Source organism: Heteronotia binoei, chromosome 3 (assembly GCF_032191835.1).
Source record: "Heteronotia binoei isolate CCM8104 ecotype False Entrance Well chromosome 3, APGP_CSIRO_Hbin_v1, whole genome shotgun sequence".
Lineage (NCBI taxonomy): Eukaryota > Metazoa > Chordata > Lepidosauria > Squamata > Gekkonidae > Heteronotia > Heteronotia binoei.
The window spans coordinates 141962782-141984240 of record NC_083225.1 but is presented as its reverse complement, the minus strand read 5'-3'; the positions used below and the strand labels follow the sequence as shown (position 1 = coordinate 141984240).

General features: G+C 42.8%; 1 protein-coding gene across 6 annotated transcripts in view; it reads left to right on the top strand.

Moving 5' to 3' along the window:
* BBX (BBX high mobility group box domain containing) overlaps positions 1-18149 on the top strand; it is a 201832-nt gene extending 183683 nt beyond the window's left edge. For 5 of the 6 annotated variants that reach the window (XM_060234546.1, XM_060234545.1, XM_060234551.1 and 2 more), the window contains 5 exons: positions 515-653; positions 3440-3588; positions 5329-5448; positions 6449-6641; positions 17000-18149. In XM_060234546.1, the coding sequence (XP_060090529.1) occupies positions 515-653; positions 3440-3588; positions 5329-5448; positions 6449-6641; positions 17000-17087 (689 nt within the window). In that variant the 3' untranslated portion in view covers positions 17088-18149. The remainder of the gene's footprint in view (positions 1-514; positions 654-3439; positions 3589-5328; positions 5449-6448; positions 6642-16999) is intronic. The other variant, XM_060234548.1, reaches the window with a different exon arrangement.
* The last annotated feature ends 3310 nt before the right edge of the window (positions 18150-21459 follow it).

The following is a 21459-nucleotide window of genomic DNA, read 5'->3' as shown; positions in this document are numbered from 1 at the left end:
CAGCAGCAGTGATATGGAATAGAAAATTTTCCAGAAATTCTGCTGCCACTATGTTTTTCCATGGAAAATTTTTCGTCCCATAGATGTAAAAATCATCTGTTGTGCTGCAAGTCAAGTGGGCTAACTGTGGGATCTGAAGTATGGGGGAAGTCAGTGCTTGTACTTTGTCAAGGCTTGTACTTGGTGTATTTGCTTTCCTTTGCTAACATTATCTAAATTGTTAACATTTAAATTAATTTAATTTGTATTTGAAAAATTTCCAGAGAATTCTCCAAATCCGGTTTTCCCAGAAAACCCACATCACTGCTCAGCAGTGGACAAACAAAAAAAAATGGATGGGTTTGGTAAATTTGTTCTTTTGAGATTTTGGATAATTAAGTTAATTATACTGTTTTGTAATATATAAGTGGTTGCTTAGCATTTGCAATGTTAAATGACAACTTAATATACAGTAGTTTTGCAAATCCCAGCCTAGTTGTCTTTATATGTGTCAAGTTTTTAATATATTTTCTAGGGAAACGAAGCTCAGGAAAAGGTGGCAACTCTGATCATGAAGGATGCTGGAATGAAGAAAATTGGACATTTTCTCCAGGTGGAACAAGTGGAAACAAGAAGCTTAAAAAACCTAAGCCAAAAGAAGAAACTGTTTTGGGGTAAGTGAGGTAGCACATATGTGCTCAATTACACATATGTAAGTCTCTTTCAGGTTACTTCTAAAGTGAATAGAAATAAATTAATAAATCCAGGTTCATAGTTTAAATATGTTTCATTTGCCCATCTGAGAAAAAAATAAGATATGAATGCAACATTGTCATTCTATATAATGCAGCTATTAGTTCTGATTTTATTCACTGTGTGCTAGGATATAGATGTTCTAATGTGTTGAAAAAATTAGAAGGCTAGTAAAATACAGATGATGGTTTTAGGAATCACTGATGAATTATTAGTTACTATCTGCATGTACCAAGAGGTGGTGTTCTGGAGCTAGGCTGCACTGCCTCTTTTGTTTGGGAGCAAACAAAAGCGAGGCTGTGCTGCCTCTTTCATCCACCTGGGTCCCATGTGGGTGAAAGGGGTGGTGTAGTGCCTCTGCCTTGCTTCGTGGCCCCGTTGCTAACAGACCACGGACTGGTACTGGTCCATGGCCCAGGGGTTGGGGACCCCTGGTCTACACCAAGCTTTGAGGTATCTTTTTGTAGGTGCTGTATCAGAGCCACTTCACTGCTGTTGAAACATTGCCCCATTTGAGACATATCTGGGGTCCATATCAATATGTCTGAACTACTCATAAGTAAAGTTGTTAATATTTTTAGGTAATGAAACAGAGTTTGTCATCTTTTCAACTTATTTATGGAACAGAGTACCAGATTACAGCCACTTGGCTGGACCACTGTCCCCACTGACACTTCAGGATGGCTGGAGGGTGCTGATGACAAACCAGGGCAGTAGGGAGAATCCAGTGCTGACATCGCTATAGCAGAAGTGAGTCCTTAGCTGGTGCTGGAAATAACCCAACTCAACTTGCCTTAACACGGAGCTGTGGGAGTCTGGGCTTTTTTTTTTTTAGCAGGAACTCCTTTGCATATTAGGCCACACACCCCTGATGAAGCCAATCTTCCAAGAGCTTACAGTAGGCCCTGTAAGAAGACCCCTGTAAGCTCTTGGAGGATTGGCTACATCAGGGATGTGTGGCCTAATATGCAAAGGAGTTCCTGCTACAAAAAAAGCCCTGATTGGAGTCATGAAGAGTCTAGACAGGCCAGGAAAAGGATGTGGGAAGAGCTTTGGTTTGTGACAGGGAATAAAATGCTGGAAAGAGGAGTCAGCAAGCCAGAAAACTGGGAGTAGAGGGAGGTAGATGAGACAAACAGAAAGATGTGGAGAAAGTGCTAGGAAGAGGATGGGAAAAGAGAGAAGAGAGGAGGAGGTTGCTGAAGAAGCTTGGAACCAAAACACTGAAGGGAGGGCCTTGAGAGCCCTCTAGTGGCACAGGTGAGCATAACCACAGATCATTATAAATAGAATATTCACAAAAGGACTGCAACAGCAAAATCATTTTCCTGGTGATTCTTCATGGAAGCTGGGTACAGTGTGCCATTGTTCCCTCATTTCCCAGGAAGGGCACCAACACAAATGTAGTCCTGTTGGAAAACAAGGAGTCTTCTTGCTGCTGCTGTTGTCTTTGGGAAACAGATGTTGATAGGAATGGTGAACTTAATTGACATGGATAGTTTCAGCACTAGGGGAATGCTCTCTGATTCCCCCATATGAAGCCTGCTCGATTAAACTTATCATCATCATCATCTAGTTCAAAATCTGATTCTGGGTTCAGTTCACAGTGCTGGTCTTGACCTATAAATCTATATATGATTTGGGCCCAGGATATCTAAAAGACCATCATCTCCTGTATGAAACAACTTGTCCAATAAGATGGATGGAAGAGGCTCTTCACTGAGTATCTCTGCCTCCTGATGTGAAATGGGTGTGTGGTGACCAAGCTAAGATCTTCTTAATGGTAGCACTACATTATAGAACTCTTGAGGTGAACTGACACCTTCAAACTCACCCACCCCCAAAGAACAGGTCACCTAATATGTTTATGAAACAAGCCATACAATCTCTTGTGTACAAGCAGTTGTAAACAGGCTGGGGACCTGCAAGGATTTGTGGGAGTCATCTCACTTCCCTACCCTCACTATTTCCTCTTTTCCTTCCCTGAAAGTGCCATATTCTCTTCCCTTTTCATGCTTAAGAACATAAGAGAAGCCATGTTGGATCAGGCCAGTGGCCCATCCAGTACAACACTCTGTGTCACATAGTGGCCAGTGGGCTGACTGCTGGCCCCACCTTCTTTGCATCTATAAGGCTGCACCTCACCAGGCAACACAGACACTTGCAATCAGCAAATTCTCCCCAACAGTTAAGAAAAAGCTGTTAAAAAAAAGGCAAACACTCATCTTTGCTTCCTTTTCTCTTTCCCACCAACCCGTCAGACTACCTTTATCTGCATCCCTGTCTTCAGCTTTCATTACTCTGTGTAATGCCAGCAGCTGGGCTGAGGTCAGCATGATTGTGTGATGCTATCTCCTGTATCGTTGGGTCCAGGTGCAGGGTGCCAGCTGCAGCTGGGCTGGGCCTCAATGTATGGTGTCAGACAGACCAGGCCCTTATGTGAGACAGTTAACTGGCAAAAATTTGCAGTGGGCACCTCACTTTTCCCTGTATCTCCCTTTCCGCACTATTTCTTCTTTATCACCTCTAGACAGACCTCATATCCAGTGGTGGGATTCAAATAAATTAACAACAGGTTCTGCGCAGGAGACTGGCCTAATTGTGTCAGGACACAAAATTTGTGTCGTATTGGGATTTGTAAACCCTGCTATGTTTTAAATCCATGTTAATCTATTCTGCGTTGATTTTTCCATCTTCTGCTCTCTAGCTTAGCAAAGCTAGAAGAGGAATTCGAAAAAAAATTCAACAGCCTTCCTCAATATAGCCCTGTCACATTTGACCGGAAAAGTGCATCTGTACCAAGAAAAAAGAAGAAGGTTGGGAGCTGCTCAGCAGATCATCCAAAATCTAGCAAAGGTAAGCAATCCCATGCAGGGTATGACTGATCTATAAAAGCTACAGTGCTAGGTCAAAAACTGCTGCAGTCCTGTTTCATTTAGCATAAGCATATATGAGGCCAGATGCAGTAAAGATTTTTTCCCCCCTGCATGTCAGAATTTTCACACATTCAGCTCAATGTTTTTCCATTGGTGTGGGTGGGAATGAAGGGACAGCATGTTATATCTCTGGAAAACAGAGCAGTATTTTTTCCATATAGTTTTAACATTTTTCATTGCAGATGCATCCAAAAAAAAGCATTTTACATATTTCATTATTGCTGCTTACAAAATGAACTTGTTTCTGTTCTAGAATGAGGAAAGATTGGGCTAGAGCCTACTGGGTGGCCCTTTTTTGTTATTCTTTTCTTCCCTAAGATTTCATTTGTGAACAATAAACAATAACATGTGACTGATAAGAGGATTCAAAAGGTGACACATTAAAGAGCTTAACGATGAGAAGTGTATTAAAATACTGGGCAAAATCCACCTTAAGTTATTCACCACTTGTAAGCAAGGGAGTGAGTTCATGACTTAATTTTTTCTGTATGATGTCCAGTATGCATTGTAAAAAGTCCCAGTGGAAACTCTCGTCATCAATGGGGCATAGTTATGACTAGCTTTTTTGCTGGATTGTGCACAGCATTTTTAAAGAAATTATTAAAATCTTACTTGCAGAATAAGAATCCAAGATAGAAACGCCAGAACGTATGTACACTTGTGCAAACAGATTTTGAGATAGTCTGACTCACAGAAAGTGATTAAAAAACAAAGTTTGAATTCAGTGGTACCTTTAAGACCAATAAAGTTTTATTCAAGGTATAAGCTTTTGTGTGCAAGCACACTTCTTCATCTAGCGAAACAGAATTTCCTCAACCATTACATATAGACAGAGAGGGAGGTGTTTAGTTGCCAGGAAGGGCCGATTTGAGTCAAGACAGAGACAGAAGCAAAAATGGAAATTACCAATCTGTGAATATAGGCAGAGGGTGAGCAGTAAATCATCATATAGTATAATGAAGATGTTTAACAGTTTCAGTGGACACACAGGAATACTAAACTTTGTTTATGTGTTTTGGTTATGTGGTTCAATTCTGGGGGGGGGGGGGGGGGGACAGAGAAGGAAATAAATATGTCAAAATTGGAGACCCAAACCATATAGACTAAGTTTATTATTCCTGTTTGACCCCTGAATCTGTTAAACATCTTCATTATATTGCATTTTCCAGTCCTGGCCCTTTCAGTCTTGGTCCCAACCTGGTGGAACTCTCTACTGAATACCATCAGGGCTCTGCAGGATCTTACGCAATTCCACAGGGCATGTAAGGCAGAGATGTTCCACTAGACTTTTGGTTGAGGACAGTGATGGTTTCCACTTTTGGCTGATGCCCTCCTTTGCTTTCGGTACCTGCATTATCCCTCTTCCCCCTTGCTTGCCCGGTGGTCAGCAGTCTGAAATTGGGGAGGCAGTTATGAAATCTGCATCTGATTCTTTTAGATTTGTGGTATTAGTCTTATTTATATATTCTTTCTTTTGATGTTTTTAACATGTTGCTCAGAGCCCTGCAGGGTAATAATAATAATAATAATAATAATAAAAAATAAACAGCAGCAACAACAACTACTACCACCACCACCAATAACAACAATATTCTCAGAAGGAAAAAACAGTGCGACAGCATGAAAGATTAAAAATTCTTTGTCTCTCTAAATGTTTCAGAGTTGGGAGTTTTGCAAGAACCTTTGGTTGGCAGCCAGAAGAGAAAAGCAAGGAAATCCAAGATCACTCATCTGGTTCGGACTGCAGATGGCAGAGTCTCACCAGCAGGGGGAGTTTTAGGTAAGGAGAACATGGCTTGTTTTCAGTGTTTCCCTTGTCAGTCATATGATGTGTCTTCCTCTCATAAAAACCAGTAGCAGAATGTGTGAGAAGCTACTGGTGCGGATGCATCCTGTGATATATAGAGATAATCATGTTTTTTCATTATTGTAAAGCTGATAAATGATGTGTACCATTAGAAAATTTGGACCTTTATAGTATGATTAGAATTAATGTCGAAGTCATAATAACTGCATATGAGTAGTTTTATACTGAGCACTTTTAGTGTCACATGTTTTTTGTTATTTTAAATTTATTTCTATAAATGTGTTTGTTTTTCTGCAAAACAAGTTTTTAACATAACCCTACAATATGATGTTAAAATAGCTAAAGAATATCACACAAAATATCCTATTAAAAACTATAAGAATTATTTTTAGAAATATACCAATTAAGGCTGGAGTTACGCCAGGGCAATCTTTATTCAAATCTTCTAATATCTTTAATTATATTTAAAAGCAGCCATGGGAGCTCCCATATTGGTGTCAGAATTTTTTTTTAAACACTTTTGATTCCCTACTGTTCTTCTCCAAATTCTGTCCTTCTTCCCACTCACAGCTGCTGTTTCCCCAATGAGTCAAATATTACCCTCTTCCTGGAGGACGTTTAGATTGGGTCAGAAGGTACAATTTGGGGGGTAGGGATTATCTGCCGCTATTTTAAATAGAACTTGAGGTTTTGGGACCTCTTGTCACAGTCTCCTGCATCTGGTCTAGTTGTGCCAATTAAAGTTAGTATTAATAAGCCTGTGGTATAGAGACAAAGTCAGTTATCATCAGGAAAGAAGTCATGAGGCAGGTCTGTGAAGATCAGAGAACAGGGGACAGTTATGGAGAAAGCATACTAAACTCATTTGAGAAAATTAAGGAGCACCACACAAACCTTCCCCTCCTGATCTGTTAAAGCATAGAGAAATATAAGGCTCCAATTATTGCATCAATCCTTTTTTCTGTTTTTATAGAAGAGAAACCAAAGGTACAACTGCGGGGTGGTCTTCAGAAGACATCAAGTACAGGGACAGATGGCAACAAAGAATCCTTGCAAAACACTGGATCAGAAGATGGTCATAGTATTACACCAGACATACCATCAGTATCTGCATTCTTTAGCCTAGCTGCTCTTGCAGAGGTAGCGGCAATGGAAAATGCACACAGGTTAGTGTGTTCTTTCTTTTCTGTTTTGGCTCATAACATCTCTTCATTGCAGCATCCTGGTATTGCACCTGAGCTTCCAAACCATCAGCACATCCATCTGACTTGCCTTGCTCACACTGGCTCTTTTGGCATACTGTATTTGGCAGAGCCAAGTTTAACTTGCCTAATAGTCTGTCTGAGTTTTTGTAACACAGAATCTCCTGAGAACCACTGGGACAGCAGAATTAAATTTGGTGCACATATTCAGGAACCCAGTGCATTTTTAAGAAAAAGCTTGGGCCTTTTGAGCTGTTTTGAAGGAATCAGAAGAGAGTGTGAAGTCTGTTATGTAGTTTTCCTTGAGCATTAAGGTGTCATAATGAAATTTGGTATATATGCTTACAAAATTCTGTGTTTGTTCACACACCGACTTGACTCCCATAGTCCTATAATTGGAGGGAGTATGGACATCAAAACTATATTGCCATGCATTATCTGAAACAGGATGTCTGAAACACTGTATATTACTAACCTCCATGGTAAGATCTCAGTTTGTAGCTTGGCCAAGTAAGACTTTAAAAAAAAAAAGCTAGGGTATTTAGCTTTTCATTCGGATTTGTCTGCTGTATCTTTATAAAGTGGTAAGCTCTCTTGAATTGGGATGAGATTATGTGCATCGTGTTCAGGATGTGTTGTGTGCAGGTGAAATATCAATATCTTCTTCGTGGTCTCTGTGCTTCACAGTCATGGGATATAGCGCCTGTGCTGATCCCCAAATCGGTACCTAAAAGGCCCGGGATTTTTTCACGCTCGGCGCCAACAGGCATGCGCAGGCGTCCCAATGCGCATGCTCGCCAGCGCCAGAGCGAGGATCCTGCCAGTTCCTTGTCGGTGGGTTTTTTCCTGGGTGTCTATGGAAAGACGCTGGGTTTTTTAAGAGGTGCCGCTCCTGTGGGAAGAAGATTGCCCCCCCCCCCCGACAGCTATTCTCTCTGTCTTCTCTGTCTGGGCGAGGGACACCGCGTGGATTCTTGCACCCACCGCCTGAGTTTCTCGAAACAAACTCGGAAGAATCGAGCGGCGAGGCTTTCGGTGGCACTAGTCGAGTCAGCACTTCGCCCTCAGAAAATGGCATCGGCCCCATTTGTACTGATGGGAGAGGCCGCGGCTCCGACGGTCATATCGGCTGATTCTTCGCCAATCAGGACTGAGATGCCGGTCGAACGCGGGCGTTCCACTAAACTGCCTTCTGAAGGGTCTGTGGACACCCCGGCTAAGAGGCGTCGGGATGATTCGGGGACCCAATCATCTGCGCCAAAGAAGGTGAAATCAAAGGAGAAGCGGAAGAAGATACCATCCCGCACTCCTTCACCTTCGCACGATGCTTCAGCATCGACAGCTTCACCGAGGAAGATCTTGGCGTCCCCGTGTTGTAGCCCTTCGGTGTCGAGAGGCAGTGCTTTGCAGCTACGCCTATCGGCATCGGAGCACGAGATCAATCTGACTCAGCGCTCCCACTCTTCAGGGTCCAGGCGGCGCAGCGAGAGCGATTCGGTCTCAGAGGTGGAGATGTTGACACCGATGGATCAGGTGAGAGGTCAGAGGGAGCTAGAACCGACTGCAATAGCTCGTCACTTCCCACTGCTTCCACCATGGGAACAACGTCAATGGCCTCCATATGCCTATCCCTATCCACCCTACCAATGGTACCCTCCACGGGAGTTTGCGGACTGGTACCAGCAGTCCGAGGCATCTCACATCTCACATGTCCCAACTCTCTCAGCAGTCCAGAAGGCATCCGTCGGCATCGATTTCCGTCCCGCCTGACAGATGCAGAGTGGTGGTGGAAGAAGTCCAACCTTGGTCGTCGGGTCAATTCGGTCACCCGTGAGGGAGTCAATGCCGGTGCTCTCGGAACACTCTCTGCGCAGAGTCTTCATCATCAGACTCTGAGGGCGGTACCGATGAGCCGGATCAGGCTTTGGAGCCTTCGCCTATGTCTCATACGGCTGAGGATCTCCCTATCTCACCTTCTGAAGTCGTATGGGGACCTGGTGAAGAGGATGGCACTCTCTCTTTCGCTGCCGGTGACACAACCACAACCAGTTGTAGACGACACCGTGTTTGACATTATGCAACGGGGACACGTCTACAGCGGTTGCCCTACCGGTAATGAAGGTCATTCTTCATTCTATGCCGCATACATGGCTAGATTCCAATACTCAGTATGGGAACAACTTAGCCCCCTTCAATCTTCCCTAAGTGATGAGAAAAGATCGGCTGCAAAGAAGTTGCAGAAGGAGGGCTTTGCTGTAGCCAAACAACAATTGGCTGCAGCAAAGCATATGGTCGATTTCTCTGCAAAGACCATCACCTCTGCTGTTTGCCTCCGCCGTCACTCTTGACTTCGATCCACGGCTCTCCAACAAGATACCAGGGCCTTTGCGGAAGATCTGCCCTTTGAGGGCGAAGGCTTGTTCAGTTCCACCACTGATAGTATGCTCCAGGAAATGGACAAGAGCATAAAAACGTCCAGGAACCTGGGAGTGCAGGTGTCACCTAGAGCTGCAAAGCAGAAGCAGTGGCACAAGCCTTGGTCAAAGAAACAGTACCAGAAGTTCTCCCCTGATCAACAATGGAGACCTCACTCGAATCAACCTGAGAGTAGGTCCCCATAAAGGGGGAACAACAGAAATCGTTTCGCTTCAGCTCAAAACACGAGCAAGTCCAAGGGCACGCACCCTCAAAAGCAGGGCTTTTGACTTTCTCATAGCATCATCGTCCCCACTTCTTCTCTCTCTATCCACCTCCGCCCCTTCTTGTCAGCCTGGGAGTCCATCACTACTGACAGGTGGGCACTTTCCATCGTAGCAGAAGGCTACAAAATAGACTTTGTTCAGATTCCGAACCAATCCATGGTAATTACCACTCCCCGTTCCCCACCTCTGCTGGCAGAGGTGAACAACCTCCTTCAGAAACAAGCCATAGAGAAGGTTCCAATAGAGGCCAGGACGGGAGGTTTCTACTCTCATTACTTCCTGGTTCCCAAGCGGGACGGGGGTTTAAGACCAATCATGGATCTTCGGAATCTAAACAAATTTATTCTGTACCAGAAGTTCAGAATGTCCACTCTGCAAACGATCCTGCCCCTCATAACCAAGGGGACTGGATGGCAACTCTGGACCTCAGGGATGCATATTTCCACATCAGCATCCATCCTGCATTCAGACGTTTCCTTCAGTTTACAGTAGGTTCTCAACACTTCCAGTTCAAAGCCCTTCCGTTCGGCCCGTCCACTGTACCTTGGGTGTTTATGAAGATGATGAGCATTGTGGCTGCCCATCTCCGGCTTCTTTCCACACATCGACGACTGGCTCCTTGTGGCGGAGTTGGAAGAGACTCTGTCATCCCACAATGCCGTCACTCTTCGTCTTCTCGACACCTTGGGTCTGCAGGTCATTTTGGAGAAATCACACCTTACTCCATCAAGGACGGTTCAGTTCATAGGGGCTTTGCTAGATACGAACCTGCATCGTGCGTTCCTGCCTCAGCAGAGAGCGGTGGACATTATCAACCTTGTGCAACTTCTGCAAAGTCGAAAGTGGGGCACAGCGCAGCAGCTGCAACAGATGCTGGGGCTGATGGCGGCAACGACAAGCGTGCTACTCTTTGCGAAGCTGAGGATGAGAGGCCTACAACTCTGGTTTCTTCGTCAGTTTCGACCATTGAGAGACTCACCTCGAAAGAGGTTTGTCATTCCACCTGTGACTCTTCAAACTCTGCAATGGTGGAAGTCAAAGAGCAACATTTGTCAGGGAGCTCCATTTCATCTCCCTGCACCTTCTGTGACTATCACAACAGATGCATCTTTGTGGGGTTGGGGGCCCCATATGGACAGCCTGTGTGTGGGGGGCCCTTGGCCTCTGAAATTGACTCACTGACACATAAATTATTTAGAACTGCTGGCAATTCATTTTGCTCTCCGCTCTTTCCGTCCCTTGGTGGCGGGGAAGATTGTTGCTCTGCTAACACACAATACCACTGCCCTGTGCTACATCAATACGCAGGGGGGACAGTCTCTCGACGGCTCTGTGCATTGGCACTGGATCTGTGGTCGGAGTGCCTGGACTACGACATCTTCATGAAGGCTGCACATCTCCCTGGGGTCCTCAACTTGAAGGCAGACTCCCTCAGCAGGGGCGCGGCTTCCCCGCACGAGTGGGAACTGCATTGGCACTTCCTCTAACCTGTCTTTCAGCTTTGAGGGTATCCTCAGGTGGATGTCTTTGCCACAGCCGAGAACAGGAAGTGTCCTCTGTTTTGTTCTAGAGGGGGTGCGGATCCAGAGTCGTTGGGAAACGGTCTGCTGTTTCCGTGGAAAGGTCAGTTCCTTTATCTGTTTCCACCTCAGCCGTTGTTGACAAAGGTGGTCAACAAAATTGCAAGAGAGACCATGCTGTATCCTGGTGACTCCTTGGTGGCCTTGCCAGAACTGGTTCCCGATCCTGCTCCAATTGGCGAGAGGGGTCTTCTACCAGTTCCCGGTGGAACCGGACCTTCTGTCAACTCAGGGAGGTCATATACTCCATCACAACGTGCCCCACCTGAAGCTGATAGCGTGGCTTATCGACCCTGTGGGTTCTCTAGCAGAGTCCAGCACATCTTCCTGAATAGCAGGAAACGTTCCACCCGCGCTTCCTATGATAGGAAGTGGCAGAAGTTCCTTCAGTTTCTAGTTGATCCTTCAGTTTCTCCCCAAAGGGTGGGATTGTCGGTAATTTTTGAGTTTTTGTTATCCCTTGTGGATGCTGGCCTTGTTTTTTCCTCCATCAAGGTTTATTTGGCAGCAATATCTGCATTCCATTAACCAGTGGAGGGACATTCTGTTTTTGCACACCCTCATTCTAAGAGGTTTTTGAAGGGTCTGCTTAGGCTTCATCCCCCATCCAGATCGCCCCCACAGTTGTGGGATTTGACTTTGGTGTTGGACAGACTGACTCATTGTCCCTTTGAGCTGATGGCCACGCGTTCGTTACAGCTTCTGTCATGGAAGACTGTGTTTTTGGTAGCCATCACATCAGCACGTTGTGCAGGGGAGCTCACGGCGATGCGTTGTGACTATCCGTATCTTGTTTTTCAGGAAGCTGGAGTTTCGTTAGCTCCTGATATTTTTTTTCTCCCCAAGGTGGTTTCTCAGTTCCACCTCAACCTAGAAGTTTGGTTGCCCACTTTTCATCCTACGCCTTCCTCGGATGAGGAACATAGGTTGCATGCTTTAGATGTAAAGCGTGCTTTATTGTTTTATTTAAGTTCCAAGAGTTTTTGCAAGGACAAGCAGCTTTTTGTTTCATACGCTGCCCCTAAGTTAGGTTCCAGGATTTCGTCTCAGAGGCTGTCAAAATGGCTCACTGAGACTATTAAACTGTGTTATTTGTTGGCTAAGAAGCCATTAACTGGGCCTATTCGCGGCCACTCTACAAGGGCGATGGCGACGTCGGTGGCGTTCTTGAAAGGCGTGTCCCTGACGGATGTTTGCAAGGCTGCCACCTGGTCCTCTCCGCATGCCTTTATGAAGCACTACACGCTGGACGTGCATGATCAACAGAGGACTCGTTTGGGAACTGCGGTGCTGCAAGCTGTTTCTTCCGGTTGACCATCTTCCCGCCTCCAGGTATGTCTTGCTTGCTAATCTCCCATGAGTGTGAAGCACAGAGACCACGAAGAAGATAGACAGGTTGCTTACCTGTAACTGTAGATCTTCGAGTGCTCATCTGTGCATTCACACTACCCACCCTCCTTCCCCACTGCTGACGGTCTCCCTCCAGTAGGGGCTTCCAGCAGTCAGGAAGGAACTGGCGGGAACCTCGCTCTGGCACTGGCGAGCATGCACATTGGGACGCCTGCGCATGCCCGTTGGCGCCAAGCGCGAAAAAATCCCAGGCTTTTTAGGTACCGATTCGGGGATTGGCGCAGGCGCTCTATCCCATGAGTGTGAATGCACAGATGACCACTCGAAGATCTACAGGTACAGGTAAGCAACCTGTCTTTGCCCACCTGCCTCCCAGTTCTTTCATTTAAGAGAGTCAGGAATGGTACATGAAAACCACAGCATAATCTCAGAATGGAAGTTGGTGTAAACTTGAGCCCTTTTCCAATCTAAACCATAGCTTGTTCATCAAGGAGACCTGGAAACACATTGAAGTAGAGACTGAAACACATTGATATCCAGGTCTATATTCTCAACTCATTGTCTCATACATGCACTCATACATTTTCAAGAATAAAGCTGCAAATTTGAGTATCCCATTATATTGAAAGTGAAGCTTGAACACTGTGTCTTTTCCATTTGTTTAGTGTCTTTGGAAGTGTAAAACTAAGATTAATTCTACCACCTCAGTTTCTTTTCCAGCTCTTTATAATGCTGTGATTTAGGATGAAACTCCAAATATAGTGTAATTGTGACCAAATATAGTGTAATTGTGTTAGCTAATGCTAACAAATTTGTACTTTTTAAGTCTTTCAACAGCTTTGAAAAGGTATGGGCTTCACAAAGCAGAAGTGTATATATAGCCAAAGCAGCTTACTTGGAATTTAGCTTACCGTTCTGGTTAGGATTCCCTTGCAGTGGTTTTTCACAAATCCATCACTTATCCTTTTCAGTATTATTTGCTCACACCACACATGCTTGCATTGCAGCTGGAATCTCCCTGGTCAGTGCTATATATAGGGAAAAGGATTGGTAGAAATATGTAGTGGGGAAAGGCTTCAGAAACAGGAAGAGGACATGCTGCAAAGAGTGACTGCAGTATTTCAGTAATGAGACTAGGAATCTGGTTTGCACACCTCAGTTTCTCTCCTTCACAAAAAAAGGATCTCAGCGATTGTGCAAGAGACTATGTTGCCAGCACTGTTTGTTCAAGCCAGGCACATCCTACCCTCTAGAAATCTTGTCTCCTTTTTTCTTGTCAGAAATGAGTGGTGGGTGGAAGCAGGTTTTTTAGTTCAGAGCTGCTTATTCACCCAAAACTGGCAATCACACAGAGCCTTCCTTTGATTTAAATAAAGTTTTGGTTTCCCAAAATATATGAAGCTGCAACCCAGAGAACCGCGCCCCCTCTCAACCATTCATGTTTAAAAGCTGATGTTGCCTCTTTCATCGGAGCTTTAATAAAAGATTAACTAGTTTTCTCTACTGCACCCAGAGACAGAATGTGAATCACTCAAAGTATTCAGTAGTATCAGGAATATTGTCTCAAAGTAAAGTCACAAAGCAAGTCTGTGGGTCTTTTTTCCATGTACAATTGAGAAGACCATTTCATACATCAGAAGGCTTTTCTGACGAAGAACACAGACTTGCCAGCTACCATAAACATCAACAGCATTGAATTGCTTTGGCTATTAAGTGCTAGGGGGATTGAGTGGAGGAAGGGACAGGAGGAAAGTCTTTGCTCCTCTAATTCTGATAGGTTGCACCATCTGTTCTGTGAGGGTCCATACCTGACTTTTCTTTTAAGAAAATTCTCAGTTTTATTTACCAACCAGGTAGCTTGTTAATTTCTGCTGCTTCAAACTGCAGCAAATATAGACTCTCTCTCTGACTCTTCTGTTATCTGCAGTCTTGCAACCCTAACAGTGCTCACTTGCTTAGAGCTTTCCCAGTTTGTAAAAAGTAGGTTGTTTTCGCACTCACCTCCAGCCGGCGCGACCCCCCTCTTCACCGCTCAGGATCTGCGCGGATTTCGCACTAAATGCCACGGAGCAGCCTTTTGCGCCAGAAACTCCCGTCGCAAAAGCCGCGCAAACGGCAAACTGCTTTTTGGCGATTTACGTTTGAGCGGCTTTTGCGACGGGAGTTTCCGGCGCAAAAGGCTGCTCCGCGGCATTTAGTGCGAAATCCGCGCAGATCCTGCGCGGTGAAGAGGGGGGTCGCGCCGGCTGGAGGTGAGTGCGAAAACGACCGTAGTGTCACAACTAGCTAATCTACAGTCACAGTACAATTCTGTCTCCTTTACTTGACCAAAAATAATCTGAGATGTTCTCAGCTACTGCTATCTCTCCAATGCCCCCACTCATCCATTAGCTCAGAGTTATAGTAAAATTTTGTTTTGGGGGGAATGGAAGTAGCCATTAAAGTTGGGGAATGGACATTAAATGAAATGTGTCAGATACTCAAGCTTATGGATCTGCGCCACACTCTTCGTACAGGAATCTTCAGTTGGCCCTCCCCCCCTAGGACCACCATGGCAACAGTTCCCAAGCTTAGTAGGACTGTTTCCCACAAAATAGACCTATACAACAACTGGACAAGTTGGCCAGCTGCTTGGGAGCCTTCTGCCAGAGCTGGCTGCCAACAGCACAGAGCAGACTGACGGGGAAGAAAACACCCAAGGATGACATCAGTTGGCAGTGCCGGCTATCAGAAGCCCAGCAATGGCTGGAGACATGAAGCTGGCCAGCTGGAGACATAGGAACAGGGTGTACATGTGCTCAAAGATGCAGGAATATGGTGACCAAGAGGGAAGAGCATGCCCTCTAGTGATATAGGGTAACTGAGTGTTCTAAATAATCAGATGCCCAATAACAAAGCTTCTATTGTATTATGTTGTTTTTAATTGCGACTTGAAAGTGCCAGATAGGATCATTCCACCTTCCAAGCAAAACTGCTACTTGAAGTGACTTATCTAATTCATGTCTTAATGACACCGGTGTTGACCGTTAGGGTGCACAATCTCCTGAAAATTTTGTTTGGTTGTACATTTAATAGTGGTCTGGATGAGGGCAATTGGGAGAAGTGGGAATTCAGTTCTAGAACAATAAACTCTTCACGGAGCCCTGGAGAACAGCAGATCCCAGAGCATGTTCTCAGGTGCAGATGCAACACTTGGGGCATGCTTGTTTTCAATATGGACTAACTATACAACACAGAATACACTTAACTCTCTCTTACAGCTGTGAAATACAAGGAAAGCTTGGTAGTGATGGGAGAGTAATCACTAAGAATCCCTGATGAACTTCCAAGGATTCCCTGAGTCTGAGTTTGAAAATTAATCTTATATAGAAATAGGAGTACAGTGGCAGTCATTAAGGAGTGTAGTGCTTCTTAATTTACTGTTAGGTTCTTGACTAATGTGTGTGTATTTAAAAAGGAGCATTGCACTGTGTGGTACTCTTTCAGTGTGGGAGCAGAGAAGTCTTCAATTATTGAAGTCCCACTTCTCCACATACACCTGCTGATGTGACTTTGGATCAGCCAGAAATTCTCTCAAAGCTGTTCCGCTCAAGAGCAGTTCTTGGAGAGTTCTCTCAGCCCCACATACCTCACAGGGTGTATGTTGTGAGGAGGGGAAGGGAAAGGAAACTGTAAGCCACTCTGAGATTCCTTTGGATAGTGAAGGGCAGGATATATATCCAATATCATCCTCATCCAACTCCTCCTCCTCTTCTTCTTCCAGGAAATGGTAAAGTAATAATTATGTATTATGGGGCACAGTTTTCTTGTGGCAGAAGTATATGTTTTTTGTTCAAGCTGACTATGCTCCATGGCCACAGTTGCTTCAATTCTTATAGTCTGTTTATTGCAGTTCAGTCTCCATGGCCTTTGTCTTCCTTTTAATACAGCATAGATATTAGTAGGGCTTTTTTGTAGAAAAGGCCCAGCAGGAACTCATTTTCATATTAGGCCACACCCTCTGACACAAAGTCGGCCGGAACTGTGTTCCTGCTTTTTAAAAGTCTTGGATATCAGGCATCTTGCAATTTGAGCATAGTAAAGGAGCCATTGTAGCAGCCTGTGGCTTGCACTGGAGTTCTAAACTGGGGAACCAGAACACCTGTTTGGATGCCATACTCTTTGGCCCAGAAGCCTTTTTCTGTATCCCCTAGCAAGTAAGCATTGGCACTGTTTAGGAGATAGAGATGCTGAACGAGTTGAAGATTAAAGGAAATTATCTCCATCCCACTGCAGCAGGCTCTGCCTGTTGGAATTGTGTCATGGTGTGGCACTGGATTCCCAGTAACAGTATACAGTAGTAGTATGGGAGTCTGGTGGGGGAGCAGGGAAATCTTCAACTATTAAACTCCCTCTTTTATAGGTAGAGGTTGTTCCACAAGAAGTTGGGTCCCTAGCTCTTAGCTGGAATCGCTTGCCTATTCCTACCTTCTCTTGATTTTAGCAGTATTTTATTGCTATCTTAATTAAGTTTTTACTGTTTTAATGAACTTATTTATGTAAACTATTTGGAAACAGAAAAGCAGGAGTAAAAAATAACAGAAGTAGATTTAAAAAATAATTCCTTTCTTTGACTATGTGTATTGGATCAGGGATGGAACTATTTTCATATGAATTTTGGGCTAATGTTCATCTGTTCTCCCCCTTGTAGGACCCCAAGGACGGCACCTCTCCCACATGATGGACAGCCAAAAGAATTGTCTCAGGCTCCAGTGCTTGTTTCCTGTGCTGACCAGTGAAGCTCTACCCTATTGTAAAAGTTGCGCTTTACCTAATATCCTAGCCTTGTCTTTACCAATGGATGCTAGTCAGTCCATGTGATGGAGGAACCCATAGACTGAAAATGAGTGGTTTGTGTTCAGTATGGCACAGATTTCACTTAAAGCCTGGGCCAGTGCTCCCCATGTTTGGGGCCCCAAATCTACTATAAGAGCGATGTTATTTCTCTGTTAAGGAACAGAAATGAAAAGATCCTGGAGCTTTGCTTTCTACTGAAGGTTTTTAAAATGGTATATGCATAGTTACATGGAGGAGGCAAACTTACCTGTTGCTCATATAGTATCTGTTTTGCCAACCAGAGTATGGAAAGTAGTTTCATATAATAACTAGCTACTCTAAACAAACAAAAAGCAAAAGAGGAGAAAAAAACTGTCGCACTGCACTAGTTAGTAGATATTCTTAGTCCTTTTTGTACATGATTTAAGTTCTGAAGATGGTTTATATTATAGGTTATGCCTACATTTATATTTTAGAGTGAATTTAAGGACCTTTGGGAGAATCCAAGAAAGTGTGGGCAGGTGTACCATTGTTAGCAGTGTATGCATGGCCATATGGTCCAAATGTTCTGCACTTTTGTAATTGCCACCAGGGTGGTAGAGTTTATTGGCAAAAAAAATGTTGACAGGCTGTATTTTGTTTTTGTTTTTTTGTTTTTTAATTAAGCATAGAATAATGAGGATGATTAGCAATCGGAGCAAAGGTTTGGCATATTGATAAGAACAATACTGCAGATTACGGATTTGTCTTTCATTCCTTGAATGGCTCATTTATATTTGGATGGAGGTCTAAAATGACTAAAGCAGTGAAACAGAAAGAAAATACTATAAATACATAGTTCAGAAGTGACCTTAGTATTACTTCACTCTTTCAAAAATCTTTTCAATTGACATGCATACTGATGTACATATTTTACAGACACTGGAATTGTCATAATACTATGCACAGTTTAAATTGGCTTCATAGGCTGTATGAAGTGCCAATGTTTGTATGGAATAGTAAAGTGCTGAGTGTTGTGTAAGTAAGTGATGGCTGAGAAAATAATGTTACTTTTAGGCTGTCAAACCCCTCACTTTCCAGTTCATGTTCTTTCTCTTTATTATATATTGTATCTTATTCTTGCGAACACATCTTTTGCCAGGGCAGGGTCCTTTTTTTAAAAAAAAATATTTTTGTTTCCAAACCACTTTGCTTATACTAGTTGCCTATGATTCAGCACAAATAGACACCAGGGCTGGAAGTGGAAGTTCTGCTTATCAGCTGTTTCGTGGAAAAGGGTGGGTGTTGAATCTACCCCACTTGTTCCTGTGAACAGCCACTTAGCAATATTTTCACAATTGGGGTAACTGTTTGCCTCTGCAGACACAGATATTGGACCAGGGAGGGAACTGTGTATGGCAGCACCATTTGCATGCAGTCTTTCTCATCCATTTAGGAATACTCAAGTGGACGTATAAGCTTCCACACATATCTGGGCAATTTTGTTTTCTAGCAACAAAAGTTAATTTTTATTAGAATTTGACATAAAGCTACATACAACACAGGGTACTTCTATCACAGCACAAGATGTTTCCCTTATATGTTTTGTGGCCTAAACAACTTAACCAAACACTATTGACCAGATCCCAGCAATAATTTTTTATGAGTCGTCGTCTTCTCTGGTGGAATTTTGTGATAGTGTTAAGTTCAGTGAGACTCTCTTTTTATGAATTAGGTCTCTAAATGATAAGTGTTTACACAATTTTATCAGGCTTTCTTAATTTATACTTGACAGAATTGATAAAGAATGATTTTGAGGATTTTTTTGTAATTGGATTTAATAGCCATATGAAAAGTGAATCTTAAAATTTGCTTGGCTCAGCCTTTGTTTGTGATCAGTGCTTTTCAGCATCAGAAACAACCTCAGACAGATCACACAAATTATAACAAGTGATGATTTAAAAGGAAAATTTACTTTGGCCCCATGAAAAAATCAGAGACTCCCTCAAAGATAAGAGTGGAAGAAGGAAATGCCCAACTTCAACAGGAAATAAGAAAGCTAAATGGTTTGGGGAAAATTCAGGTAGAAGAATCTTCCTTGTGCCATTGGAGGACATGGCACTATTTTTAATAGTTTGATTTTGTTAATATTTTCTAAATTATTTTACCAAAACAAAGTGCTGCCTCATGCTGAACTATCGGGCATATATTATGGTAGCTTTGGGAACTGTAAGGCCATGATGTACTAACCATGGTTAAAACACTGCAAGTAGCTGAAATCCAAATATCTCATGGTGCAGCCTCTTTATCTTGGCCATGGGGCCAACCTACAGACTATTGATTCCATTTGAACAAATTCATTTCTACTGAAGTATCATAATCCTTCTGCCATTTAAATTTCAATATTGTTCCTAAAATATTTGTTTATATGAATGGTACCTTTATAAAAGAAGCATAAAATTAGCTTTTTCTATGTGAATACCTTGATTATCTTTCTTTCTTAAACCTCATTGACTGTCCCTCAGACAGAGGACTGGATTGGGTCAATTTAATAAATATTAGTGTTTTCTGATGCTTATAAACCTTTCTGTAGATATGCTTAATTTTTAAGCGATTAGACTCTGAGAGTAGCAGAAATCCTGCAAAGCTTTATAGTTATGAGGGACAAAATGCACCTGGATGTTTTCCTGGAAGAGACCCATTGAATTGAGCACCACTGCTTCTGTGCAGCTTCCATTAACTTCAGTAGAGGCTCTTGCAGGAGAACTCTGAGGGGGATTGTGTCCTGTGGCTTCCTCACCCTCCTTTTTTCTCTCAATTATGTCTTCATTTCAATAGATTTGCTGTAGTCCTGATTTTGTTAGAATGGGGATATCTTATTTCAGGGTAGGAAAAAAACAGCACAAGAAATTTTCAAAAAAACCCCAGTGATTTGTTTTAAATTTTTCATTATTTAATTTTTAATAAATCTCTATGGCATATATTTTTGTGTACTAGCCAATGTCACCCATCAATTTTGTGTCCACAAGCCCATCTAGAGACAAATGTTGCACCTTACTTATATTTCAAGTGAACCAAAATATAATGTTCTCTGCTTGGTGTTTTTATTTCAATACTGTAACGTTGTAGTTCACCAAACCCCATTCTAACTTAGCAAAAGCAATCAGTATTTCTGCAGTTCACCATATTGTCTAGATTTCAACCTGTGTACGTCTTTTTTCCAACAAACATTTTGAATAAGAGAAACAGTTTACCCTTACTCTTCCATATGGGCTCCTAAAGTCAGGATCTATTTCTCAAGTATAAAACTTAGCACTGTCCCATTCTCTTTGTTTTTGTCTATTTATTTAGTGATCTTTTGATGTTTCATATAGTTTTAAGGTATATGCATATTCTCTGATGCTACAAACATAGAATCAGCCAGGAAAAGGATACTATAATGTCATTTTCATGTAATTGTGTTAGTACTGTATTACAGTATGGGTGGGAGGGGAGTTCTATAAAGTATTTAACATGTACATTTGATTTTGATTCTCTTGTTAGGGTGTTTTTTTCGCAGATACGACCAAAACCGATGTAAAATCTTGTGGAACTTATATTATGCTGTTGTACTTATTACAGTATTCCCTCCCCCCCTGCCCTCGAATTGTACTGTGATTCCAGAAATAGCATATATTTATTTAAGAAGATATAGTGTGCTTTTTTATTAATATGATATCCCAAAGTTATAAGAAAAAACTTCTTTCTTTGCCTTGGTTTCCAGCTTATAGTTCAATCTATGATTTTCAGAACTGACTTGAACAATTGTGAATATGGGATAAGCAGCAGCAGATGTACTCATCTGCAAGTATTTACTTGGCAGTAAAATTTGCTTCTTTTCCTAAATAGCATAAGTGGCATCAGTGTAGCTACTAGTCACTTGATAGTCTCTGGCTTTGTATATTCACTTACAAACCCACAGCAATTGTACATTGCACCACAACAAGAGAAACAGTGGATGCATTATGCCTAGATATTTTTTACCAATGTACCCCTAAGGATGGATTCAGGGAACCTTTCTTAAAATATAATACATGATGACCTGGTCCCTGTCCAGAGGTGTACAAAAATAATAATTCTCTGTCCCTGGCCTCTTCAAGCAACTAAGGAGCACTGGATTCTCTTGAAATCAGTTGGAAAAATAAAACTGATTGTCTGAATCCACCCTTAGTAGGGAACATTACCATGAAATCATTTTCTTTCAAGAGTGCTCCATGGTTGGTGATTATATAAAGGTTAGTTTGCCGAAGAAAATGGGTAGGGAACAGAGAATAATTAGGGAATCAGACTGAATAAAGGGCATTATTCTAGCTTGAT